General features: G+C 35.2%; 2 protein-coding genes across 3 annotated transcripts; one reads left to right on the top strand and one right to left on the bottom strand.

The window, feature by feature from the left end:
• Positions 1–19: 19 nt before the first annotated feature.
• LOC108331567 (uncharacterized) lies at positions 20–10,568 on the bottom strand. Of its 2 annotated transcripts, none has more exons than XM_017566335.2 (5): positions 10,109–10,568; positions 9,942–10,027; positions 9,679–9,866; positions 784–892; positions 20–507 (listed from the first exon to the last, which is right to left on the bottom strand). In XM_017566335.2, the coding sequence occupies exons 1-5, from the start codon at positions 10,398–10,400 to the stop codon at positions 199–201; spliced, it is 984 nt and encodes a 327-aa protein (XP_017421824.1). In that variant the 5' UTR covers positions 10,401–10,568; the 3' UTR covers positions 20–198. The 2 variants fall into 2 exon arrangements, with proteins under 2 accessions (XP_017421824.1, XP_017421825.1); XM_017566336.2 differs by having other exon boundaries at positions 9,679–9,854; positions 10,109–10,565.
• A 2,129-nt stretch (positions 10,569–12,697) lies between these two features.
• Positions 12,698–21,398, top strand: LOC108331849 (vacuolar protein sorting-associated protein 45 homolog). The gene is made up of 13 exons (XM_017566827.2): positions 12,698–13,000; positions 13,607–13,808; positions 13,956–14,035; positions 14,551–14,778; positions 15,087–15,212; positions 15,305–15,385; positions 15,484–15,625; positions 15,752–15,930; positions 17,878–18,033; positions 18,340–18,447; positions 18,546–18,667; positions 20,343–20,474; positions 20,845–21,398. The coding sequence occupies exons 1-13, from the start codon at positions 12,911–12,913 to the stop codon at positions 20,903–20,905; spliced, it is 1,707 nt and encodes a 568-aa protein (XP_017422316.1). The 5' UTR covers positions 12,698–12,910; the 3' UTR covers positions 20,906–21,398.
• Positions 21,399–27,857: the final 6,459 nt, after the last annotated feature.

Here is a 27,857-nt window from a genome sequence, read left to right as displayed (position 1 = left end):
AGTTTTTACAGTCATCGAATTAAATTCAATAAATAGTTTGAAAGCAGTACAGGAGTACATTTAAAAGTTAATTGTTCCAATTATCTACAAATGCAGTTGCTTATGGTGTACATACAGGTTGAGACACGTATACTATATGCATAGGAAAGATGGAAAAATCTAATAATTAATCAACAACTTCCGGGGAAAATGAATTATTTAAATATCAGAGTGCAACCGTACAAAACGTAAGGAATCAAAGGGAATGCTTAACCGCCATTCTCTTTGTTTTTTATTCAGGGGTCTTCCTTTACCTGATTTCTGTCTGTTGACTTTCACATCTGCTAAACCCCAGGTGCAACATTTCGTTCCCAGGTCAAAGGATTCAAGCATGAAGACACCCTCACTCTCTGCAGCTGGGTTATTTGGATCATTAATAATGACATATTTCACATACATAGGTCGCTCCTTGAAGCGATCTAGGTCATCTGGAATCCGAACTATTCTTTCAACACCAGGAGAAGACACCTGAAAAAGCAAACATGTCAAACGCTAATAATATGAAACATTAATGATCAAAATGTCAATCCCTTGGGATCATCCTTCAAAATCAAGAGGGAAAAGCATAACCCATAAGATACAATGTTTAAAAAACATTATCGAGACCTGTCTGTGGATTTGATTAGGACATAATAGTGATTCAAAGTTTGTGCTTACAAATACTGATCATGTGATAACGTTGAATTGTATCCACCCCCCAAGATAACAGAACATGTCAACAAGACACTTGAGATGAGATGGTACCTCCAAACATAAATTGTCAGGAACTGATTTAGCAAGTTCAGCTTCATCCAATTTTTCTCTATACGTTGCAGAGAACGCTTCAATATTTTCCATGCTGGGCGAGCCAGACCTACAGACAGAACACAACAACTAAGCCAGACATTCATGATGATAATAGCCAGCAACTTTAGAAAAATAAAAACGATGACTTAAGCCACAAATGGCATTATGTGAAAATGCAGATATAGTGAAATCGGGTATTTCAAAAGGGTAGCCACTATCTTAGACTTATGGTTGACAGTAAGGACACCGACAACAACTCTAGACCCGAAGAAGCAAAACACTATTCCCAGTACTTAACCTTTCTCAAACATTTCCAAAATCAAAGTCTTTGCTGGACAAAACTTCCAAGGCTGACAAAAATGCACGTTTACTCTATTAGACATGTATGGAGTGAATTTCGCTTTTACAACCATCAAACCTAACTCCATTAGACCTGCAAAACAGATTGAAGACTAGATCCATTCGACTCGTGTACTGCTCTTATAAAGAAGCCAAGGATAATTGGGACTTGTTGATTCTCAAATACAAAGTCGAAGATGTTATAAGGCAAAGATTCGTCATTGGAAATTACTAGTGTAGGGAGATGATAGAAGACAAGGACATCAAGATCCAGATCAACGAGTACCACAAGTTGTTCAAAGTTGTTAAAGTAAAAAACATAGTCCTGCTTAATGAATTCGTTTCAAAACTTTTAATCAAAAAGCTTCCGAAATTCTAGACGGACTACAAACAACAGCTGAAACACAAGCACATACAAATGTCACTCCCAAACCTTATCACACACATCACTATTAAAGATACCAACCAAAAGGAGTGTGCTGCTAAAAGGGATAAGGCATTATCGGCCAAAGCAAATATGGTAGAAACCATTTCCAAAAATCTACAACAAAAAACCCGATCACAAGAAGAAAAGTTTTAAAAGTTCTCATCCTAGTGGATTTAACTTCACTTTCAAGAAAAAGAGGAAATTGCTTTGTATGTGAAAAACCAAGCCATCATGCACCTCAATGCAGATATAGAGTTAGAAACTAAAATACTCCTAAGGCAAATATAGCCAAAGGAGAAAATCTGATTGTTATGGTTGGTAGACTTTTCTTGTAATGTCTTAGCCCTTGTAGCAGCACACTCCTTTAAGTTGGTATCTTCAATGATGATATGTGATAAGGTCTAAGGGTGACATCTGTTGTATGTGCTTCAGCTGTTGTTTGTAGTCTGACTAGGATTCCGAAAGCTTTTCAGTTAGAAGTTTTGAAACGAACTTTTCAGGAAGGACTATGTTTTCTTCTTTAATATCTTCGAGCAACTTGTGATACTTGTTGATCTAGATCTTGATGTCTTTGTCTTCTATCATTTCCTGATAGATACCAGAAATAAGGAAGCACACAATAGCTGAATAGTCACTTTATTATTAAAGAAAAACAGAGTGCATATCCCAGAAAGAGAATACAGATATGTAAAAACAAGAAAAAAGGTATTTCTAGACAGTTAGAGAGTGTCTAGTCTCTCCCAATTCCCAGCCAATTCCAGCCCCCTTTCCCCCCACTCTCTTTCCACCCCTTATACCCCAAACAACATAATTACTCATTTCCTACTGTGTCACCTCAGCAGTTTGTTATATGGAAAGATTCTTCTCATTCTCTCTCTGACCATTTTGATCCCCTACTTTGCCATTCCTTCTTTGTCTAACATACACCTTAGATATTTTGGGTTTGGGCCTAACTATTTCTGGGTTCCTATCAACACTCCCCTCCACAAGATGCACCTTGTCCTCAAGGTGGAAATCAGGAAAGTGCTCCTTGATTATAGATAAAGCTTCCCACGAATTTTCAAAATCTGGTAAATTTTTCCACCTAATAAGAATTTCGAGATCCCCTTATTGATTCCTTCTAACAGCAAGTGCTTCTGCTGGTTGAACCTTCAATTCCCAATCATCTGCTAAAAATAAGGGTAATGGTTGGCTAGTAATTGTTGCAGCGATGGATTTCTTAAGTGCAGAAACATGGAAAACTGGATGCACTTTGCTTCCTGAAGGTAGTTGCAGTTTATAGGCAGCAGGACTAAACTTCTCCACAATTTCGTAAGGCCCATAATATCTCGGACTTAACTTTTGATTGACCTTTTTAGCCAAGCTCTTTAATTTATAAGGTTGTATCTTCAAATACACTACATCTCCAACTTCAAATTCCACCTCCAGTCGATGCTTGTTGGCTTGCTTGCGCATTCTGTTTTGGGCCTGGACTAGATGCTCTTTTAACTCATCCAACATATGATTCCTATCTGCCATCAGCCTATTGACCTCCTCCACCGAAGACTGTGTCATATCTCCTCTAATTAATACTGGAGGTTCTCTCCCATATAAAGCCTTAAAGGGAGTCATTTTGGTAGATGAGTTATAGTTAGTGTTGTACCAAAACTCTGCCCAGCTAAGCCATTTAGGCCACTGTTTAGGCTTAGTCCCACTGAGACACCGAAGGTAAGTCTCCAAACAGCGATTCACCACTTCAGTTTGTCCGTCCGTTTGAGGGTGATAGGCAAAACTGAATTTCAGCTTAGTGCCAGCGATTTTAAATAGTTCCGTCCAAAAATGACTGATAAAAACTCTATCTCGGTCAGACACAATTGAGGAGGGAAACCCGTGCAACCTGACAATATCTTTGATGAAAATTTTAGCAATGTCCTTAGCAGTGTAAGGATGGGCAATAGCTATAAAATGTGCATATTTTGTTAACCTGTCCAAGACCAAAAAAATGGTGTCAACCCCTTGGGTTTTAGGCAATCCTCCTATAAAATCCATCGAAATGTCAGACCAAGTGTGAGTAGGTATTGGCAAAGGTTGTAACAGCCCGCCTGGGTTCAAGGCTTGATACTTATTTTGTTGGCAAACTGCACAACTCAACACATATTGCTGTATTTCTTTCTTCATCCCTTCCCAAAATATTAATCAAGAAATTCTCTTATATGTTCTGAAAAATCCAGAATGCCCACCCAACGCTGAATCATGAAATTCCTTGAGTATTAGAGGAAATTTAGAGGAATTCTTTGGTATTACCATTCGTCCTTTGTAATACAATATTCCTTTTATTAATTGAAACCCCGGATGTGAATCCTCTTGTTTCAATAAATCCTGGATGATCCCCCTTAATCGAGCATTAGCTTGAATTTCATCTTCCAACCCATCCCATTCATTGAATTGTACCGTGGAAAGTGCAGAATATTGTAGCTTCCTAGAGAGGGCATCTGCTGCCCTATTTTAACAACCAGGTTTGTACCTTATCTCAAAGTCAAAACCCATTAATTTTGAAATCCACTTTTGCTGCTCCTCCCCCATAATCCTCTGGTCAGCCAAAAATCTCAAACTTTTCTGATCCGTGTGCACCACAAAATGGCTACCAAAGTAATGCCTCCATTTCTCAATAGCCAACACTATAGCCATTAATTCTCTCTAATAAACAGACTTACGTTGAGCTCTATCAGACAATGATTGACTCATGTAAGCTATGGGTCTGCCTTCCTGCATAAGCACTACTCCTACTCCCTTTCCAGAAGCATCTGTCTCTGTTACAAAAGGTTTCTCAAAATCCGGAACACCTAACAGGTAAAGTGGTCATTGCAGCCTTGAGCTATTCAAAAGCCTGTTGAGCATCATTTCCCCACTTGAAATTGTCCTTCTTGAGCAACTGTGTGAGTGGCTAAGCAATCTTGCCATAATTTTTAACAAAACGCCTATAATATCCCGTGAGCCCTAAGAATCCTCTCAACCTTTTTAAATCCTTCGGAACCGGCCAATTTATCATTTCATTAACCTTGTCTGGGTCTACCGAAACTCCTTTTCCCGAAATCAAATGTCCCAAATATCTCAATTGTTGCTGCCCAAAATTACATTTCTTGGAATTTGCAAATAAATTATTTTCCCGCAACAATTGAAGCACCAATTTGAGGTGTTTTTGATGGCTTCCCTCATTCGGACTATAGATTAGAATGTCATCCAAGAATACCAACACAAACTTCCTTAGATATGGTTTTAAGACCCTGTTCATAAGAGCTTGAAAGGTAGAAGGAGCATTGGTTAACCCAAATGGCATGACCAAGAATTCATAGTGCCCTTCATGTGTCCTAAAAGTTGTCTTAGGAATGTCTTCTTCCCTCATTCGAATATGGTGGTAACCAAATTTTAAGTCCAGTTTGGAAAATAGTACAGCCGATCCTACTTCATCCAATAATTCATCAATTACAGGGACAGGAAATTTATAGGGTACTGTCAACTTATTAAGTGCTCTACAATCCACACAGAATCTCCAACCACCATCTTTTTTTCTTACAAGAATAACAGGACTAGAGTAAGGGCTAGTACTAGTCCTAATAATCCCTGCATGCATCATCTCACCTACTATCTTTTCAATCTCATTCGTCTGATAATAGGGGTACCTATAAGGTCTGATATTTGGTATTTGAGCACCTTCTTTGAGATTGATTGCATGATCATGCTTTCTCCTTGGCGGTAGCCCTTGTGGGTCCTGAAAAATGTCCTTATACTCCTCTAGGACAGCCTTGATCTCATCAGATAACAGTTGTTGATTTTCCTTTGTATCCTCCAACTGCTGATATGCAATATAGTAGCCTACTCCTTCATCTTGTAAGGCTTTAATCATGCTCTTCCAGGATGCTTGCGCCTTGCTTAGGGAAGGGTCTCCCTCTAACACCTTCTTGCCTCCTTCATCTCCCCATTTAATGATCATGTTTCGAAAATTAGCTTCAATGTCACCAAGATCTGCCAACCAGTCCATACCTAATACCACCTCAGTTCCACCCAAATTAAACAGAAAAAAATCTTGTTTAATTTTGACTCCCTGCACCTCAAGATCAACTCCTCTACACAGTCCTCTACCCTTCACCTTCTCACCCGTTCCCACCTCCACAGTATAAGTAGGGGTATTCTCCACTGGAAGATCCAACTCAACTACTAATTTTCTAGAAAGGAAGTTGCTGGTTGCTCCACAATCCACCAATATCAGCACTCGTCTTTGGCCAATAGTTCCCCAAATCTTAAAAGATTTGTGAGGTCAGCCCCACTTTACTTTTCGAAGACAATTGAAGGGTCTTGTGCTCCAACTCTGCTTTTTCTTCCCCTTCCTCATCCTCATCCTCCGATTCTTCCTCCCCACATTCTTCCATCAAAACCAATTGATAATGCTTCAGCTTGCATTCATGTTCAGGTCCCCATTTCTCCCCACATTTAAAACACAACCCCTTTTTACTCCGTTCTTGCAACTCAGCTTACGAAAGCCTTCTGCCCATAGTGATTTGTTTTTCTCCACTGGGCCCATTTTGTGGTTTGGGCTCCGTTGGACCTGCACTTCCAAAATTGGGCTTCTTAGCATTCGATTTATTCTTCATAAAATCTACTGTTGCATTATACGATCTACCCATCTTAGTCACCATTGGAGAAATCTCCTTCTCACCCATGCTTAATTTCTCACCCGAGCCTAACACCCTTTTCTTCAAAGCCCAATTCTTCTCTTCCAACAATAAGGCCCGATCCATGAGTTCTGATAACGATTCTATGTTGTACAGCTTCAGTTTGGCTTGCAATTCGACATGGAGTCCGTTTAGAAAAATTCCTTTTAACATCACCCGGTCCGCGTTCTTCAATGGAGCTGAAATCATCTCAAATTTTTCCCTATACTCCATTATTGTCCCCGCTTGCTTAATGCTCAACAATGGCCCAAAAGGATTCTGCACCTAGTCCGGTTGAAACCTCTGAATCACTGCCTCCTTGAACTGGACCCAGCTTGGTGAAGGTGTTTGTTCCTCCCACCAATGGTACTAATTCAATGCCCGGTCCTCTAATGCTACTAACACCGCACTCATCTTTTCATAGTCATCCATATCGTTCACCTTGAAGTAGCGTTCAACTCTGGCAATCCATCCATAAGCATCATCATCAGCAAATATGGGAACCTCCAATTTTCGCCCTCTGTTATCCCCCTTCGGTGGTCAACTCCCCTTCCACGAATCCTGAGTTCTAGAACAGGGTTCAAAAACTCGTGATGAAATAGCTCGACTACCTTGACTCTCCCCCTCCGTGCGACGTTTCGGAGAACGTCGTTGTCGTGATCGGCCCCTTGTGTCCCCACGATTTTTCTCCTTCAACAACTGCTTGATTTTGTCCATTTGAATTTGACTCTCATGCTTCCATTCAAGCATACTTTTCTCTAGATTTTCAATCCTCGACTCCATTGTTGTTCTTGTAGTAACCATCCAGACCCCAAGAAGCGTGGGCTCTAAATACCAATTGATAGATACCAGAAATAAGGAAGCACACAATAGCTGAATAGTCACTTTATTATTAAAGAAAAACAGAGTGCATATCCCAGAAAGAGAATACAGATCTGTAAAATCAAGAAAAAAGGTATTTCTAGATAGTTAGAGAGTGTCTAGTCTCTCCCAATTCCCAGCCAATTCCAGCCCCCTTTCCCCCCACTCTCTTTCCACCCCTTATACCCCAAACAACATAATTACTCATTTCCTACTGTGCCAGCTAAGCAGTTTGTTATATGGAAAGATTCTTCTCATTCTCTCTCTGACCATTTTGATCCCCTACTTTGCCATTCCTTCTTTGTCTAACATACACCATAGATATTTTGGGTTTGGGCCTAACTATTTCTGGGTTCCTATCATTTCCCAACAGTAGTAATTTTCAATGACAAACCTTTGCCTCACAACATCTTTAGTTGTGTATTTGAGAATCAACTAGTCCCAAATATCCTTGGCTTCCTTATAAGACTAATACACATCAAGCAAATCATTAGATAATGCACTGCACAAAGTGTGTCAGCAGACCTAAGTCAAATGGATTTAGTCTTCAATATGTTTTGCAGGACTACTGGAGTCAGGTTTAATGGTTGTAATAGCGAAAGAAACTCCATACATGTCTAATAGAGAAGACATGTGTTTCTACTAGTGTCAGAAGTTTTGTTCATCAACAAAGACTTCAATTTTCAAATGCCCAAGAGGTTTTGCAAACATAGGTTGAGTTATAGAAATATTGCTTTGCTTCTCCGATGTAGAATTGTTCTTGGTGTCCATCCCGTCAGCCATAAGTGCTTAAGGCTATTGTAAAAGTTGATGAAAACACAAACAAAACTTGATTCTTGAGGCATGTATGATCACTACCTTGAAAAAGTTATTCATGGTGTATTGCGCAAGTTCTCTAAGATACAATAGCTTCTTGTATTTTTCAAGGAACCCAGAAACTAAGAAATAATTTTAAAAGAGTAGAAAATCCAACATATAGAAGGAGAAGAAGAAAATGTGAGAATGAGCGAATGTGTATATTTTGGAGGAGGGAAGTGATGTATTTATAGGTGGGAAAAGTGTTAGAGACCTCGTGGCTCATGGAAGAAAAAACTACAGGAGCCCATTGCCTACGAATGCACACCGAAATGGAGGCCTGTGCGTGGAATAAGAGCTTGGAGATAGGCCCAAATCCCAAAAAGGAGGACACATGCAGACCGTTGCAAAGTGAATTTCTGAGGTGGTGGGTACCCTTTTGAAATATCCTAGGCAGTGATCATACACACTTCAAGAATCAAGTTTTGTTCGTACTTTCATCAACTTTTACAGCACCAGATCATTGATACTTGGTTAGTCCTTACATAGTTAACCAAAAATCCATTCGCTAACAGATAGGATTTGCATTCAGAAATTGTGATAAATCAGGCACTTTGCATCAGTCCAATGCACCAGTCCAATGCACTTAGAAACACGGGACAAAAAATCGTCAAACCTTTGTTTACATCTTTAGGAAAGGATGTAAAATGAATGCTTATTATTAGCAACAAGCTCCACAATCCTTAAACTATGTAAGTAAAAGGGGAAGGGAATACTGAATACGTGCATTCAACTTCAGCATTTCCATTTTCTGCAGTGTAGATCTTTACAAATAAAAATTGCACCAATTTCCCACATCCTTACGATAGTTACACATTCTGCAATCTGGCATAACAACCTATTCCAGTATACCAGAAATAAACCTAAAAAAACCATGAGCAAATGACAAAAAAGAAAGATAAACCTTAATGTAACATTACTTTTAGGAAGGAAACACTGCTATATAGCACATAAAATTTCAACAATCCATATCAGTATACCAAAAAGAAAGATAAGCCTAAACATAACAATACTTCTAGCACATACGTATGTATTGCTAAAATTCCATACATATTTAGATTTTGTGTGTGAACCTCAGGTATCCTCCGCCAGAGTCAAAGACTAATCAAGAAGAAATACATTTAAGGAGTTGGTTCTTCCAGAATTGAACCCCAAATTATATGCTCAAGGTGCAAGGTTACTTATATATAAGCATAATTTCATAAATAATTGGATAAATAAAAAATTATGCTATTTATATAATTAATCAAAAAAGATCCTAAATAGTTATCCGATCCCCCAATTATGTTAAAAAAACTAAAGATTCATCACAAACAGTTCAGAATAATATATGCCTTTGTTCATAATAACCATTCAATAATAAAAGTTATCAAACTAATAATGTCTGCCTGTTCAAGGAGGTACGACTAATTCTTGATCTAGAAGGAACTATTCAGCCAATAAGTGAGATAAAACCACACGTACGGTGGCCAAATTTTCCTTGCTATTTAATCTTATCAAATTGTCTAATTTCAATATTTCATAAAAAAGTTAAAACAGAATAGAGTCCTAGTTAGCCTTATCGTTTTTGCTCTCTCTACCCCTGCCTTCATCCTCGTAATAATTATAAAAAGAATAATAAGGATAAGAAGAAGGATAATAATAATAATAATAATAAGAAGAAGAAGAATATTTTCGTCTTACTTTTTGGAAAGGTTCTCAATGCGCACTTGAATGGTGGAGTTCAGCAGTGTTTTAAAAGCATAACTTTGCAATTCGCCATCAAAAGAGAGAGTAACCTCTTTAGCAATGGCTAATGCTTTTTTGTCCCACCATGTGCCAGCGAGGGAGATTCCACCGCCTGCGCCGCCATCACCTGCCTTCAAAACATTCTAAATCAATAAATCATATCATTTCCCCCAGCCAAAACACACACTTATCATTCTAATTTCTAAAAAAAAACTTACATAAGGCACACCAGCCTCCTCTTGTTCCTCATAGTATTCGTCATCGTCACCGTCGTCTTCATCATCATTATCATCCAACTCTGTCTCTGTGCAATGAAACGAAAAGTTCAGAAAAATTCGGAAATAGAGAGAAGCGATTAGATTCGAGAGACTGAGCGCAATTTTACCGTATTCATACTCGTCGAGGAATTCTTCTTCTTCTTCTTCTTCTTCTAGTAATGATAGTTCTTGGACAATAGAGGGTTCTGGTAGCGGCTCTGAATCAGAGTCTCTCTTTCTGCCACGTGGAATTGGAGTGAAAAGCTTTCTGCGAGTGCTTGTATAGATGCAAAAATGACTACATTGTTTTGTTGTAGGGAGAGGAGGGGCACAGAAGCTAACACTAGTAAGAGTGATAAGTGGTGTTGAAGGAATTGCACCTACGCAAGGGCTCAACCTCAAACCCTTTATCAAATCCATTCAGTTCCAAGAATCCAGTGCCAGGGGGAAACAGCAACATAACACTCAAAGGTGGTGCTCAATTATAAAAGCCGAGCTTTTCTAATCAAATCCACAGGCCCAAGCCCATGAGTTCAATCCCCTTTCATCTATCATGTCAAAGTTTCGTCTTATTCTGTAATGAAGTTCATGTAAAAAATAAACCATTTTCATGAATAGTCATGTTTTCTATTTTCAATTTGAACTTCTTTTTATAATGTATCTTTTATAAATACTTAAGTGGTAATTGATTAATCTTTATATGAATTTTCTTACTGGTAATTAAAAAAAGGTAATTTCAAAGTGAATCATTTTATCAAATCTAACAATTCAACCTTCTTCAAATTAATCTCTTGGTATTCAGAGAATAGTTATTTAGTTATGACGTTTAATAATTTTGCGAGTAATCTTTTCTTTTTCTTTTGAATATACAATTCTAAGTTGGCCCTTCGCATACCAGTATTCAAGTGTCTTTCCATCTTACAAAAAACAAAATCATGAAATTACAAAGAGAAAGGTTGTGACTCTTTTAGTCACTCCATTTATATATTCTTTGCTATTACAAAATTTAGAGTAATTGTACCTTAATCTATCATTGGGAAAGCTTTCGGATTAAAAAAATATATTAGCAAAAATACTTACATTCATCTTATCTTAAATGAACAAATGAAATTTACAACTTATTATATAATACTTATAAACTAAACATAGATGTCTTTATTTTTATTTTAAAGAGAGTGTTGGTTACTGCTGTATATCTAGTCATTTTTCTTTAATTTTCTTTATTTTATAAAATCCATAAATATGTTTTCTAACAAATCTTTCACTTTATTTACTGGATATCATTCTCGAACTTAAAAATAATACTTTTGAAATATTAATATTAAATAAAATCAAATGAGTTAAAATTGGTATACACCTAAATTCATAAAATATAATTTTACCGAAGAAAGAATATAACACTTTTTAATCTTTGTTATTTTAATCAAATACCTTACACTTTTGTATTAAAGCTTTTCTCTTTAAATTAAAACAAAATTGTTCTTATCTGATTTGGTGGAACACCAGATGGTTAATATATGGACGAATTCCAAATCATATAAAAATATATATATTCATCTACAAATACTATATAACGTTGAAGTCAATTAAAATTTTATGAGTAATAATTGTGAATAAAAGTGATAATAAGCTAGGTTATACTTCCCCGTAATCAATCTACACTAATGGATATCAAGTGTATATTAATACATATATATTCACAAATTTTGCTTTTAGTTGTAAATCATATGTTACTTTAAATGGTATACTTGTTGTATCTTAGGGTGGTTAAATATATATTTAGATCTCAAATTTAGATTTTTAGTTATTTGGCTTTGATCCACTAAACAAACAAATTTAATTATAAAAAGGGGTTGAGTAGATATGCAAGTTTTTTAAACTACGAAATTTATTGATTACATATATACAGTATTTAAACTTGATTAAAATAATTAAATCTAAATATGAGAAATTAAATTGGTTCAAAGTTTAAAAATTAACTAATTTCAATTTTAATTAAAAATTAAAGGAAAAAAACATATTTATTCTTAACCTTAAAAATAAAAGTAACAAAATTAAAATAACAAATAATATAAAATACGTTTAAAGAAAAAGAAATTACTTTTGTTTTACATGAAATATTTAATATTGTGAAAATGAAATTTGTTTCTATATTTAGGTAAGGAGTCAACAATTTTATATTATTTAAAAATAAATAAGTTATCCTGTATATGAATTATTTGATCAATGACGCTCTCTTTCTATTATTATTTTTTACACAAATGAATTGATGAAAATTACATCTTGTTTTTTAATTAATTATGATCTCTCCTTAAAAAAACCTATAAGAGACTGAAGTTATTTTTTCCCTTTGTTTTGCTAAAAAAATTGCATAATTATAAAAATTGGCTAATTGATGGTGAAAGAATTAGATTCTAAGTGTTGTTAGAAGTTAGATAATGAAATTCATTGATGTAAAAGTATAGTGAAATGTGATGGAATGTAAGGGATTTTTTTCCCTTTTCCCCCTCTTGTTCTCTCATAAAAATTTACTATTTATCACTCTTGTTTATCATACTCTAAATACAAGAGGTGCTGTCCTTAAATAAAAATTAAATATTAAATAAAAGAATTATTTTAAGCGAGAAGTTGAAAATAATTTATGAGCACTACCTTGTATTATGATGCATATATAAAAATATAGTAGAAAAAGAGAGATAAAAATTGACTAAGTAATAAAAATTGTCATAAAGACCAGAACCAACTTCTACTTCCAAAACGGTGCGTTGGAGCGAAGTCGTTCGTTGTCCTCGTTCATCGTGGATCTGAATTCTGAATTGTGAACTCCGAATCTCTGTTCTCCCGTGCTCCTTGATTCGCCCACGCTGTAGCTGAACTGGTTTATCAATTTGTCTCCACGGAGAGATTCAAGTTCTACACGTACACACAAGATGGTGGTAACTTCCTCCGCGCGTGATTATATCAACCGCATCTTGCAAGACATCTCCGGCATGAAGGTTCTAATCCTTGATTCTCAAACGGTACGCTGCATCTTCCCTCAATGATCTTCCATAATGTTGGGAAATCCGATCAGAATATCAACCTATTGATTTTTTTTTTGGAATAAAAAACACTTGTGTTGCACACAGTTCGCTCGTTTTTTCGTTTTTTTTTTTTTTAATTTTCGCTCTGAGTTTTAGACAATTAATTGCCACTTCTTATAATTGGAACCATCTGTTTATTGTATTGGGATCATTGTGCAGTGGCGGTGAGACTCCGCATTACATGAATGTTTGTGTGTTTACATATATTTATGTATCTATGTATTTTTCATCAAGGCAAATATAATGATGAGGCTCCCTACCTTTGACAATCATAATGGATTGATTTATTTTTTGATATTGGTCTCTACTAACATTAGGTTTTTAAATCATAGCATTGATACAGTTGTGTAAAGTCACTCTGAGTTTTTATGGCCTAGAAACTAATGAATTATGATCTGGCTTATACTATTTTATTTTACTTTATCAAAATCATATGTCAACCTGCCAAGCAGACTTGGTTACTAGAATCTATTTTGCTTGTCCTTGTTAAGGAGGAAAATGGTGTTCTGAAGTTGAATCTACTCTTTTGGCAAATTGATGCAGGTTGGTGTTGTGAGTGTTGTGTATTCGCAGTCAGAGCTTCTCCAGAAAGAAGTGTTTTTGGTTGAATTGATAGATTCTATTTCCAAGTCGAGCGAATCGATGTCGCATCTCAAGGCCGTTTACTTCCTTCGACCTACATCAGAGAATATCCAGTTTTTGCGCCGCCAGCTACCTAATCCTAGATTTGGAGAGTATCACCTATGTAGGTTCTTTAAATTTTATGCTTGAATGTTAGATAAGCTGCGGTGCAGTACATCCTTTAGAATTTAATTTTTAATTTCCCCTTGTTAATTAGTAATGCTTTCCCATTGATTTGAAGACACTTTGTGAATCCATTCTGAAATTACAGTTTTCTCCAACATATTGAAGGACACTCAGATTCACATTCTTGCTGATTCTGATGAACAGGAAGTTGTCCAGCAGGTTCAGGTAGCTGTTTATGCATGCACTGTACTGCAATTTCTTTCTCCCCACTTGGACTTGAAACTTTACTATTTCTTTTATCGTTTTTGAACTCTGTAGGAAGTCCCAGATCAACTAGAGATAAAACTAATTCATAATATATAAATGGGTGCAGACTTGATCTTACAAGTCGGTTTTATAAGGTTGAATTAGACTTGAAGTTCACTTCTTAATAAACTCATTGTAATTTTTTTATGACATGCTTATCCAAGAATACATTTTAAAATAGATAAGAAAATTACACATCATTTGATTGTATCACAAAAGTATTACGAGTTTGCATGAACAAAATCCTAGATGGAACATGAAATGATATCTACCACTTTATTGTCCTTCCTATCCTATGATTGCATACTATTACATTCTTTATCTGACAAATGGCTCCACATTTGTTGATTATGAAGCCTTCACCCCTTCTTCTCCCACCAACACTTTGTGTTGCAAACTTTAATTCTGATACAGCTGTTGTCCTGATCATCCAGGAGTTCTATGCAGATTTTGTTGCAATTGATCCTTATCATTTCACTTTCCATGTGCCTTCACATTACATATATATGCTCCCAGCTGTGGTAGATCCTTCAACAGTGCAGCGCTTTTGTGACCGAGTTGTTGAAGGGCTTGCAGCTGTTTTTTTGGCACTAAAACGCAGACCAGTAATTAGGTATCAAAGGACATCTGACATTGCAAAAAGGATAGCACAGGAAGCAACTGTGAGTTCAAGTCCCCTTTTCTAACTCACGGCATTTTCTTTTATGTGAAATAATTATATTTGTATTTGAGAAATGTAGTTATCAGTTTCCACAATGAATTCAAACTTTTATACCTTCATCATTCATATGATTCTGAATCAGATAGAGCTCTTTTCTGAGTGCGTGTGTACTGCTGTGCACACATAGTAATCTATATGTTATTTAGGCTACCTTTCTAGCTATGCGTGTATCACAACATGCCATATTTATCATTAGTGAGTGTGCTGGCATATTAGTGAAAGCTAATTTGCATTGTTGGGCTTGAACAGAAACTGATGTACCAAGAGGAAAGTGGTCTTTTTGATTTTAGGCGAATGGAAGTTTCTCCTCTGTTGTTAGTTATTGACAGGAGGGAGGATCCTGTAACCCCATTGCTAAATCAATGGACTTATCAGGTACCTGGGTTATTAACAAATGTCTAGTGCGTATAATGTAATAAGTTGTTCATTCATATAAGCAATGCTCACTGCGGTGTTATACTGTACAGGCTATGGTTCATGAATTAATAGGAATCCAAGACAATAAAGTGGACTTAAAATCCATTGGTAAATTTCCAAAAGATCAGGAGGTTAGATACATTTCTTACACATGGTACTTGTGTTAAGTGTATTGCAGTACAGAATTTGTGCTCATTAAAAAACAGTTATTTGCTATTTCTTGTTCCAGGAGGTTGTGTTGTCATCGGAACAAGATCCCTTTTTCAAGGCTAACATGTATGAGAATTTTGGAGATATAGGTATGAATATCAAGCGAATGGTTGACGAATTTCAACAAGTGTCAAAAAGTAACCAGAACATCCAAACAATAGGTTTGTATTTTTTTCACCCTCTCACATCAGAGTAAACTTTTCATCAACAATTACACAGACAAAAACTTATTTATACTTGGTGGCATTGTATAAAATTCACCGATTTTATGATTTGACTCTTGGCAGAGGACATGGCCAAATTTGTTGATAATTATCCTGAGTACAGAAAAATGCATGGAAATGTGACAAAGCATGTGACTTTAGTAACCGAAATGAGCAAGATAGTTGATGAGCGAAAGCTTATGTCAGTTTCACAAACAGAACAGGAGTTGGCTTGCAATGGAGGACAAGGAGCTGCTTTTGAGGTATATATTATATAGTCTTAATTTATTGAAACATTCTCCTTTGCTTTTGATCAATTTTCAGAAATTCTTGTAGGGCCATGGAATAAAGTTTAAATTGATTTGTTAGTCCCTAGACTACTTTGGAAACATTTAAATAGGTCTGTACTACACTTTTAAATTTGGGTCCTTGAACTTATAAATAGTTTTTCGTTGGGTCGTTGGGCTAGATTATCATAGGAATCAAATTGAAAAATAAGAACTGTAAGTATTATTTATATGGAAGTAGTCACGGAGTCAAAGGAAGAATCCTCTGTTACAAACTTAAACTATATGAAGGTTGAAATTTTGACTAGAAGTTTGATGCAGACTACGGTATTATGGGGTGCCTAAGCCTCATATTGAGTAATATCATATACTCAGTTGAGTACATAAGTGGCTTGAACTCTTTAACTGCTAGATTTTAAGGGAGGGTTTCTCAAGCACTTGGAAGCTTATCAATTTGTATTAGCGCTGATTTTCAATATCTGTGGAGTGGGCCATAGTGAAGTGTCACATTATGCAGTGCTTAAGTCCAAATAAACTTTTATAGGATGCTAGGTGTACATTCATAAGTCACTTGATTCCCACCCTCTTAAATAGTTAGCATTTAAGGGAGGGTTTCCTCAATACCAAGGTCCTTATTAGAGCTAAACTCTTCCTTACAACACAAGTGGAAGAAATAAGAAAAGTAAGAACCCCTGTATTAGAGATATTATGATTTGATTATATTGAAGGTATATTTTGATTACATTAAATTGAAGGTATATTGAAGTGTCACATTTTGTTGGAGATCAGCTCATATCAATCAGAATCTGTTTGAGATCAGCACATATCAATCAGAATCATTCAATTCTTATTTGTACAGCCCATAATAGGATTTAACGTAAATAAAATCAATTATTATTTCCTTATTTAGGTAGAGCATTTATAGGGAGAATTATTTACCTGATTTTCTGGGAAAGATTGGTGTATAGATTTACTCCCTTGGTATTGTATTTATACCTTTTTTGTACTTTTCCCAAATCAGAAAATATACATCATATTTTGCAGATTTGATAGAGAAATATGTTGCCAAATACTTCCCATTATTAAGTATTGATTTTGTTTATTATTATTGTAACTCTTTTTCATTATAAATAAAAATATTCATATGTACATAACACACATAATTCATTATATTCCTTCTCGGTTAATCTCTTTCCACTCATCAGTACTGTGAGAAAAATTAGTATTTGGTCTAGTGGACTGGGAGAATCCCGTCAAAAACAAGTTGAAGAAATGAAGAATCCTTCTGAAATTTTCTTATGTACATTATTACTTGCTTTTCTTGTGCTCTGCACATGGGACTTGGTGCAGTACTTCTTTCGGCAGTTCTGAGAAATCAGAAAACTAATCTATGATAGTTTTTCATTTCAGTTCAAAGATTTGTTAGAACCACCATGTTACCCCTGTGATTAGTATAGCCTCTATCTTCATTAACTGCATATGATATACCCTAAGGATTCAGAATCTACATATGTTTTCCCTCATAAGTTAAAAGTATCAACAATCAACAGTTAAGTATAAGATTAAACAAATCCTTGAAAAATATGTCTTTATTAGTTTGGTTTCACTTGCCCAAATACTTCATATGTAACAACAAACACATATGGTTTATGAAACAATCTTGTTATTTCAACCTAACGATCACCACATAAAATGTTTTCTTTTTCTATTTTTCCTTGCTACTTTTTGGATCAACAAATATTAATTGTCTATGCATTAGTTTTGTTTGTGGTGAATTCGAACCTATGACATCATGTCCTTCTTCCGCTTACCACCAAGTCAACCTTGTGTCCCTATATTTTTAGTTAATTGTTATTCTGTGTACTGATGAATGCTTTAAAACACTAGAGGCGATAAGTTATGTTTCTATGTAATCTTCTGCAGGCAGTGACAAATCTACTAAACAATGAAAGTGTATCAGATCTGGATCGACTACGTTTAGTCATGTTGTATGCTTTACGATATGAGAAAGATAGCCCTGTTCAATTAATGCAGCTCTTCAATAAACTGGCTTCCAGATCTGCCAAGTACAAACCTGGGGTAAACTAATTTAAGCTATTCCTTTTCTTAAATCCATTATTCTCGTGCAAGAATGTTTGAATATTTATCCTTTAACCTTACCAGAACATGAACTTTTTAATCCTTGGATAATTGAATAGTGATGATGAAATTTTTGTGGTTGCGCTATCTTTCCATGCCACTGGCTTTGGATTCTGAAAGTATAATTTGCATTCAAATGGACTCAAATTTAAATTTTGAACAGCATATAGATGGGTGCCACTGTTGTTTCTGATATAGTTACACAAGAAAGTTACTGATATTGATATCTTTATTATGGTGCAACAGCTTGTCCAGTTTCTTCTGAAGCAAGCGGGTGTTGACAAGAGAATGGGTGATCTTTTTGGAAATCGAGATCTAATGAATATTGCCCGTAACATGGCTCGAGGTTTGAAGGTAAGCATAGAAATATATGATTATTGTATCATATCCTTAATAATCCAATCTATGTCTTCATGCTTAAAAGAAATCTTTCATTCTGAGTTTTTGAGCAGGGTGTTGAGAATGTTTACACCCAGCACCAGCCACTTCTGTTTCAAATCATGGAAAACATTGTCAAGGGGAGGTTAAGAGATGTGGACTACCCATTTGTTGGAAATCACTATCAACAGGGAAGGTTTGTTGCTATTAAATATAAATTCCTCACTATATCTTATTTGTGAATTCCTAGATGTAATTGTGTCTATCCAAAAGTGATGCTACTACGTTGTTGCCTGATTTCTAAATAATGTGGTATTAATTGACACGACTCTACAAACTTCTCAGTTTTTAGTACTGACTATTTATCAAATTGATGTATTATATTATTCCAATTGTCTACAATGTAATGTGGCACTGTTTATGTGATAACTTGTATTGGAAATCTATCAAATAACAGGGTGTCACAGGCCCCGCTTTGGGGGTTCGCTATCTTGAGCTTTAAGAGCAAACTATTACTTGAGTTTTTCTTTGTAGTGAGTCCACACACTTGATGAGTACAAGATTCTGCAATTCTTTCAGCGTTATACTCGAAGTTTATTTTATCCATTGTACAGATGCGACCTCCGAGGGAAGAAAAATATTAATTCCCGTTCTTCCTATTCATAAAAAGTTTGAACTAAGTTAATCTGTGTGGTTACCTTGCAAGAGTTCTGTGATGTGGTAGTATTGACATCACATGATTTCGTATCGGCTGCTTTGGCCTATGATCTAAATTCTTTTAATAATACCCTCTCACAGACCTGTAACTTATGCATTCTGTTAAATGTGTTGCGTTCAACTAACAGCTGCCAGAGTAAACTATATTTTTGGAATTAATCTGATTAGTTATCTGATAATTCTATTTTAGGTCTATCAGAATTTTATGTGCTGCATTTTAAAAAAGATTATTTAGTAGTTCAGAAATTTTCACTGCAAAGTTCTGTCAATGTATGTTCAATATCCTGAGTCCCTCACGAATCATCTGGGAAAGGCTTTTTGACCAGTTCTGTTAGACATCAGGAAGCATTGAATACAATTAGACCTTCGTAAGTGTATTATAGGAAAAAAGGTCAAGATAGGAATTAAACCTATTTTTGTTAGGAATACAAATATGAATTGGAAGTCTTACAAGTAAAAATGATCAAGTCGAGTGATATACAAGAAAAAAGAAAGACCCACAAACATTGAGTCTTGTATGGAAAACTCAGACCTCCTTGGTGGTGAATCCCCCCAGTCTATCCTACTAAAAATTTCCTAACTCTAGTAGTTAGGATCAAGGGAAGTGTATTGAGATAAATGGGTGCGGACAAGAATGTTTTGTGGTGGTAGAAACCCGTGAAACCCGTGATAGAATCCAAGTATAAGTTGAAAGCTTCATATTGAGTAAAAATGAAAAAATTAAGTGTCATGTAAGAAAACAAAAATGACCCACAAACATTGAGATAGTTCATCCCACTAAAAATTTCCCAATAATTTTTATCTTTTGGTCTATTAGTTAGGATTTCTGTTATGAGTAGTTTCTGTTTTAGGAATTACAGTGATTTTAGTTTATAACAGAAGTTGGTACCCCAACTTTCTTTAAATAGGACCTCTGTTATTGAAGAGGAGAGATTTTCTTTTTGTTAGCCACAAACTGGACAGATTCCAGTGTGAAAGGAGGAATCTCTTGTGTACTTGATTTTTTTCAAAACACAATAAAAATCAGGGATGAACAAAGCCTTGTTCATCTGTCATCTCAGAAATTCTGACAAGTAGACAGAGTGCATTTGTAATATAATCATAGAATTAATAAATAATCCAATTTGTGTTGTTGACGACTATATGAAATGCAGGCCACAGGATGTAATCATCTTCATTGTTGGTGGGACAACTTATGAGGAGTCTCGGTCTGTTGCTTTACAAAATGCCAACAATACCGGTATTCGGTTTATACTTGGTGGCTCTTCTGTTCTTAATTCTAAAAGGTATGATTTAGTCATAAAGATAGTTTGGATTTGATTAGTGCAGATGTTTACTTTTGACTTGGCTCTCAATTTAGCATGATATAATTGGTTTTAGTTTTTGAATAACAGTTCCAATGTTATCTTAGTCATAGTTTGGGCCAATAAGTCGATTGAAGTATTGCTTGAATTGAGTTATTGACCTAGGTTTAAGTGATAAAGTTTATTGCGCTGGTCTTAAATTTGTCTTCCAAATATATGCTTTGTTATATTTGATTATTCATTGGTTGGTTCAGGGTGCTTTAGTTAAGTGCAAAAACATTCAACTTGCTCTACACTATGTGAATTTCTGAATTTCTTAGCAGCATAGATGTTTTTCTTTTTGAATTTACAGGTTTTTAAAAGACTTGGAAGAAGCTCAAAGGGTAGCTCGCTCTAGCACCACTGTTGTTTGAAGCTTCTCGTGGCACATTTTTTCATCTGAGGGCCCGATAGATATAGTTTTTACAGCTTCAGGATGGGGATTTCTGCTTTGGACCCATGTATATGTATTAGAAAGTGTTGCAGACGGAGCTTGATGTGTGGAATCAGACTTAATCATTTTTCCTGCAGAAGATCATCATCAATCATTTCACAGGTACTGACAATTTACTGCGGATGAATGCGATTCAGGATGAGTATTGACAAGATCAAGGACAAACCATCCTCCCCTCTCTTTTGTTGTGGGGTTGAAGTAGGACACGGAACGCATAGGTACAATGAAAGAAACCTTTTTTGTGTAATTTTTGGTCATCATTTTTGCTGATCAAATCTAATGGTTTTATTGACACTCGCTAATGAAAGAACAATTTTGTATAATCGTGTAATGAATGTCCCATTCTTTTGTATACCAACAGATGCTTTCCATTTGTAGATTTACAGAGCCATAATAAGTTCAGGTTGTGAGTCTATTTTGATTAATATCATTTATTATACATGCACTTAATGATGCCATTTTGTCTGTTAGAGCGATCAGAGTACGTCTGATTTGAATAGGCTGCAAAGATAATTTTTAGCGAAGAGGCATGAGTCTGGTGCCAAACTTTCATTCTCGTGTATACCTTTAATGACAAATCAATTGTGCGAATGTTTTATTGAGACATCTTAATCTTGTGCAAATCTATCTTTCTTGTGCGGCACATGAATTGTGGTTTATTTGAACTGAAAAAAAAAATACAAATAACTCTACTTAATGGTTTTCAGGGTGTAGCAAGTAAATATAATTTTCAGGGAAATGTGGGGGTGTGGGGGAGGGTAGTCATGTGGTTAATAACTGAATGATTTAGCGAGATACTTGGTGGAGGTGCGAGTGACATTGTTTACTAGTATTCTAAGGGTTCAATGTAAATTATCGTGTTTAACATTGGTGGCTTGAACATCTTGGGTGGTATGAAACTAGGTGTGAAGTGTGGTTATTTTGTCTAAGATAATTTGGAAGGTTTCGTCAATATTTTTACTAGGTTTAGGAACAATGACTCAATGAAAGCACTATAATGATATGCTAACAAACTAAAAAAAGATTAAAAAAAAAAAGAAATAGTTTTTTTTTCTTTCTTCATTCAAGCATAACACTTGGTTTTATAAAGATTTTGTAAAAAGATACATGTAGAATGCATGTATCACTCTTTTAGTAGAAAGTATTCTTGTTTATACCAACTTATAAGAGTAGTAGAAAGTATTCGTTTTTATACCAACTTATAACAACTTTTAGTAGAAAGTATAATCCTTCATTCAAATGGACATGGATATTAGTAGGATGAGTCTATCATTAGATTGCAATAGAAATGCATTTTTATCATTATTCTTGTTTCAATTAATGAAATAGATTTTATTTTTGAAGTCATTTTTTTAACAAATTAATGATTAAAATAGGTAATGATTAAATGATATTTCAAAATGGGAGCATGAAGCAAACAAGCAAACAAATTATTTATACTGAAATATTCCAAACTACAATATTTACAAGTAAGTATATATATATATATATATATATATATATATATATATATATATATATATATATATATATATATATATATATATATATATATTATTGAGTCTAGATGTGACTTGCATTCTTAATTCAAAGAAACTTTCAAATATATTAAAGGTTTTACAAAATTGTTATTTAAATGCAATGGATAAAAGTTGTCTAGTGAGAAAAATATAGGGCTTATTCTAAAACAATGTTTTTTTTCTATTGCTAATAAAGAATTAAAATATAAAAAAGTAACTAATGATACTTCAACGTGTGTATAAAGTGTATATATATTCATACTCAATACGAGTATAAAAAACACACTCCTAATTGAATCCTCAAATAACAATAAGTTAAGAGGTGTATCATGATCTAACAATATCCAATATCTATAAGTAGATTAAAAAGAAAGATAAAACAAAACATTATAGTCGCTTATGGATATTTAGATTATAAGCAAAAAGGTTGTCACAAACTAAGGTATCTTTTGTGGGTTCCTTTCTTGTAGTTCTTAACTCACGCTTTCAGATTTTACGATTATGACACAGTTAAAATGATTGCAAATACAAATCTTGCATCCATACTAGAAAACCAAGGTTATGTGTTCACAACTCTTGCTCAAAATACAAACTAGTTTTCATTATGTCATAGAAATCAATCAAAAAGGAAAGTGTGTGACAATACTTATACCATGATCTCACAAGCTGATGTTACATATAACCATAGTTGCACCCTCTATAAGGCTTTTTACCCCATATCTACCTTAATTGCTTAATGACCCACGCTTTAACTTGAGCAACTATGACTCTTCCACATCTATTTTGGCGTTTCTAAAAATAACTATTTTTAAGAAGTCAAATACTCCACACAATTGTGACCCACATTGCCTTTCACACTATATTTTGCATGTTAATCAGAGTCACAATACTGAATCCAAAAAAGTGAAGTTTAGGTGTGTAATGTTGTGTACCCAACTCAACTATTTCATAAATCCCAATATCGACTTGTACTCATGCATGTAGAAAATAGATGATTCACTTATTCTTTCGTAGTTCCACACATCACACATATCATCTTATTCTGGACAGTCACCCTTCTTAGAATCAAATGATCAACTCTTGAGAGTTTATTTTGCAACATATTCTTGTAAGGACATCAGACTAATTCCCCCACACTCTTGCTGAGACTAAGGATATTGAAGGGTTGACTTAAGACACAATTGAAAGCCCAAATGACCCTACCCCTACACATGTGGAAAGACCTAGAAGGATAGCACACCAACCACAATATTTAACTGATTATGTGGTGATGTGTCCAAGTAACCGTAAGAATGGAAAAGTTGTTATGTAGAAATAATTGCAGGAGAATCTTATTATTTATTATCTCACGTAGGGTATTATATATATCATATTGTAAGGCTTTTGGCTAGTGTAGGGTATTATATATATCATGTTGTTAATGAAAAAGAGGGTAGAAAAAGAATTATATAGTAAATATCTTCTCTCTGCAATATTTTATATCTTTTACCTATGTCATTTCTTTCATTCTCCTGCCAAGTACCTTTCATTTGGTGCTTTCGTTGTACTAACTCTCTCCATGGTGGCTCCTTTGTCTCACACTAACGAATTTGCTCGCCTCTACAAACAACTAGAACATATCATTTTAGCCCAAGCCAATTTTGCAAACACATTTCACGACATTTATGAGTGCACCTCCCTCCTCGAATCAAAACCTCCACCACTTTTCTCTCAACACTCATTTTCCCGTCTGCTTAAGTTTGACCTTCCAACATTCTACGACAGATGCCTGTGGCTGGATTTTCAAGGTTACTCAATTCTTTGAGTATCATCAAACACCACCCGATCAACGAATCCAGATATCTCATTTTATCTTGAAGGTCTCGCCTTGTCCTGGTTCCAATGGATGTTTAACAATGGACTTTTTATTTCATGGGAGTTATTCCTATGTGCCCCAGAGCTTTGTTTTGCTCCCTCCAAGTTCGAGGATCCCATTGCCTCTATCTGTAAGCTCTCCCAAACCAAGAGCCTTCATGACTACCGTTTTAAGTTTGAGACACTCGCTAAAATATTGAGAAACGTTACAATATTTAAAACTTAAAAAAGTAATTATCCATTAACATTTTTATCCTAATTTTAATTCACTACTCCAACCCATAATTAAAAAAATTAACTAAATCCTAAAAATAAGAAACAGACTTTGACTCAATTAAAATTAAAAATAAAATATTCCTAAATTCTTTTCTTAACACTCCTCCTTGCTTTAGGAAGGGTAAAAGTTTATTAAAGGTCAATCTGGCTTAAGTAAAAAAATTTTGAATCTTGAACTATGAATTCTAACATAACCCTTCTTGACAGCTTCACCGTTGATTTTATTAACACCTTCAGGCTCCTTCTCTTCTTCGTCTTCATAGTCAAGAAGGTCTTCCTCGTACGCCTCGTTCCAATAACATACTAAATTGTTTCCTAGTTCATTCATGGTCATCCATAATAAGATCATAGCCCTTTCCACATGAACCTGCTGAGGAGCATTATAACTAGATAGGGCAGCAAATACATCACTTTGTAGGTCATGTCCTCAACCATATTGACCTTCCTAATGAAAGAATTGTTTTGCCTCCATGGCAAACCACAACCATATTGAGAAGGATCAAAACCAATGTTGCAGCCATTGCTGCAAAATAAGAGAAACTTTTTGCACCCAACATATGATGAGGATGTCTTAGCTTCTTGTGCCAGATTTTTGTCACATTTTCCTTGAGTGAGAATACAGTTTGCTCCTCCTCCAATGGTTTTAGAGCAAAGCTTTTCCCTTATCGTTTTCACCTTGAACATATCTTGACCAGCTGCATCTTTAATCAAGCAATTTGTGTCTTCAAAAATAACTCTAAATCCTCTTTCAATTAGTTGACCAACACTTAACAAATTTTGGTCAATTTCTGGAACGAAAAGAACATCTGGAATAAATTTTGTGTCTGCACAGCTTGTAATTGCAACTGTCCCCTTTCCTTTGATTGAGATATAATCACCATTGCCTATTCTGACTTTGGTGACTTTAGTTGGCCTCATATCTCTAAAGAGTACCTTGTCAAAGGTCATGTGGTTAGTACAACCACTATCAATTAGCCAAGATTCACTTGAAGCATTGGTTGAAAAACAGGTTGCAACAAAAAGTTGATTTTCCTCTTCTTCATTTGCAATTTGAGCATCTTCTTCCTGCTGCTGATTTTGGTTTTTGCATATGACAGCTTCATGCCCAAGTTGATTTCACTTGATGCATTTAGCATCAAGCTTTCTCCAACACTTGAATGAAGGATGACCCATCCTGTTGCAATGCTTGCAAGGAGGATACTTTCCCTTAGAGCTTTGTGCTTTGTTTTCATTTCTAACAACACCTTCTCTATTTGGTTGTTGGTTCCTTTTTTTTGTTTTTCCAACTGTCTTCATGTTTAGCAGGAAAGGCTTCCTCAAGAAAGCCTTTTTCTCTCATAGCCCTTCATTGTTCTTGTGCCTGCAAGGAACTCAGCAACTCTGCTAAGGTGATCTTGGAAAAATCCTTAGTGTTTTCTAATGTGGTTATGGTAGCTTCAAATCTTTCAGGTACGGTAACCAAATTTTTTTCAAAAATACGAGAGTCCTTAAATTCAAAACCAAGCAATCTTACTCTATTTGCTATGTTCAGAAGCCTCTCAGAATACTCCTTGATAGTTTTAGATTCCTCCATCTTCTGCAATTCAAAGTCTCTAATGAGATTCAACACCTTCATGCCTTTAATTCGATCATCTCCATCATATTCTTCTTTGAGATAATCCCATATGGCTTTGGCTAACTTTAGAGACATGATTTGAGTAAAAATGGTTGGTGAAACTGTGACATCCGGGCACTGACGAGGGCGGGGAGTGACGCCGGTGCAAGAGACATGGTGTAGGGAGCACAGACAAAGAGCGGCTCCTGGCAGCTTCGGGTGGAAGGGGTACATGGACGAATCGAACATACACCGGAATGAGAGGGATCTGGAGACTGTATAGGTATGGGATTATACGGTTGGAGGATAGCTTAAAGGGATTGATTTGGCTACTCATATCACCAAATGCATTTGCTTTTCAGTAGCTTGACTCATAAGAACTCCATAGTTAAGCGTGCTTAGCTTGAAGTAATTCTAGGATGGGTGACCTATACAACAAAGAGGCACACCTTTGCCTTAGCTTTTTTGGTTTTTTCATCCTTGTGATTCTTGATTTGAGCCATCGTTGGATTGCCAGATAGCATAGGAATTTCATAATCCTCTTCAATTGTCTCCCATAGATCTAGAGCTTCTAGGTAGGCTTTCCCAAATTTGATAATTTTCACCATCAATGACTGATGGTGCTATTGTTGAAAAATTTTGAATCTCCTTCCATGCTTTTATATTTTTCTCTCACAGGTCCCTCAAGAAAAAAGAGACTCATAATACCAATTGTTGATTTTTAGAATAAAAACCGTAGCAGTTTGAAACTAAAATGCTTATGAATTATTTATTGTAAAATAATGAGAAACGTTACAATATTTAAAACTTAAAATTAAAAATAAAATATTCCTAAAACATTTTCTTAACACTAATTTTTTCCTTAATTTCTATCTCAATTGTTTTCTCCCTAGCCTTAAACCTACCATCTACTGTGAGGTCGTGACACTCCAACCGGTTGACCTCCCTCAAGCTATAACCTTGGCTAAGCTCCACGAGGACAAATCACGACCCCTACTGCCAACTCCTTCACGCTTCTTTCACCCTTCACCATCCACTCGTCCTTCTCCCAAACCACTTCCATCACTTTTACCTACCCTCACTACCAGACTTCCTATCAAAAGGTTAATCAAAGCGAAAATGAAAACTCATTGGGACAACAATCCTTGTTTTAACTATGACGAGCATTATACTCGCGGTCACCTTTGCAAACCTCAATTTCTCCTCCTTTGACGCCGATGACCCTCCTAATCACCTTACATAGGATTTCATTCCAAACGTACCATCAGAACCAAAGACAAGTTTGATCAATCTCCACACCTTCTCTAGACAGTGGTTACTACTCACCTTTCAAATCAGTGGAGCAATTAACGGGTTTAATGTTATATATATACATATATATATATATATATATATATATATATATATATATATTATTTACATGACTTATTTTATTATAAATCTTAATTAAAAATAAATATATAATAAGATTTTATAAAAATACATATGGATTAAATTAGATATATTTTTTATTATATTATGTTGAGAGAATTCATATGCATTATACTATAAAAAAAACTAAAATAATTGGAAAAAAATATTTTAGAGATAATAATTTAAGTCAAATACGTATCTTCATAAATTAAATA

The sequence above is a fragment of the Vigna angularis genome, chromosome 4 (genome assembly GCF_016808095.1).
Source record: "Vigna angularis cultivar LongXiaoDou No.4 chromosome 4, ASM1680809v1, whole genome shotgun sequence".
Lineage (NCBI taxonomy): Eukaryota > Viridiplantae > Streptophyta > Magnoliopsida > Fabales > Fabaceae > Vigna > Vigna angularis.
Note: the sequence above shows the minus strand (reverse complement) of the source record. Positions and strands in the feature narration are given on the sequence as shown.

Excerpts from the sequence above, each read along its gene's own strand:
- LOC108331567 (XM_017566335.2), bottom strand. The coding sequence starts at position 10,400 with ATGGATTTGATAAAGGGTTTGAGGTTGAGCCCTTGCGTAGGTGCAATT. Across the intron at positions 893-9,678 it reads ATTGAGAACCTTTCCAAAAA|GTCTGGCTCGCCCAGCATGG; the intron begins GTAAGACGAAAA and ends TTCTGTCTGTAG. Across the intron at positions 508-783 it reads CTGACAATTTATGTTTGGAG|GTGTCTTCTCCTGGTGTTGA; the intron begins GTACCATCTCAT and ends TTGCTTTTTCAG.
- LOC108331849 (XM_017566827.2), top strand. The coding sequence starts at position 12,911 with ATGGTGGTAACTTCCTCCGCGCGTGATTATATCAACCGCATCTTGCAA. Across the intron at positions 14,036-14,550 it reads AAGTTGTCCAGCAGGTTCAG|GAGTTCTATGCAGATTTTGT; the intron begins GTAGCTGTTTAT and ends CTGATCATCCAG. Across the intron at positions 20,475-20,844 it reads TCTGTTCTTAATTCTAAAAG|GTTTTTAAAAGACTTGGAAG; the intron begins GTATGATTTAGT and ends TTGAATTTACAG.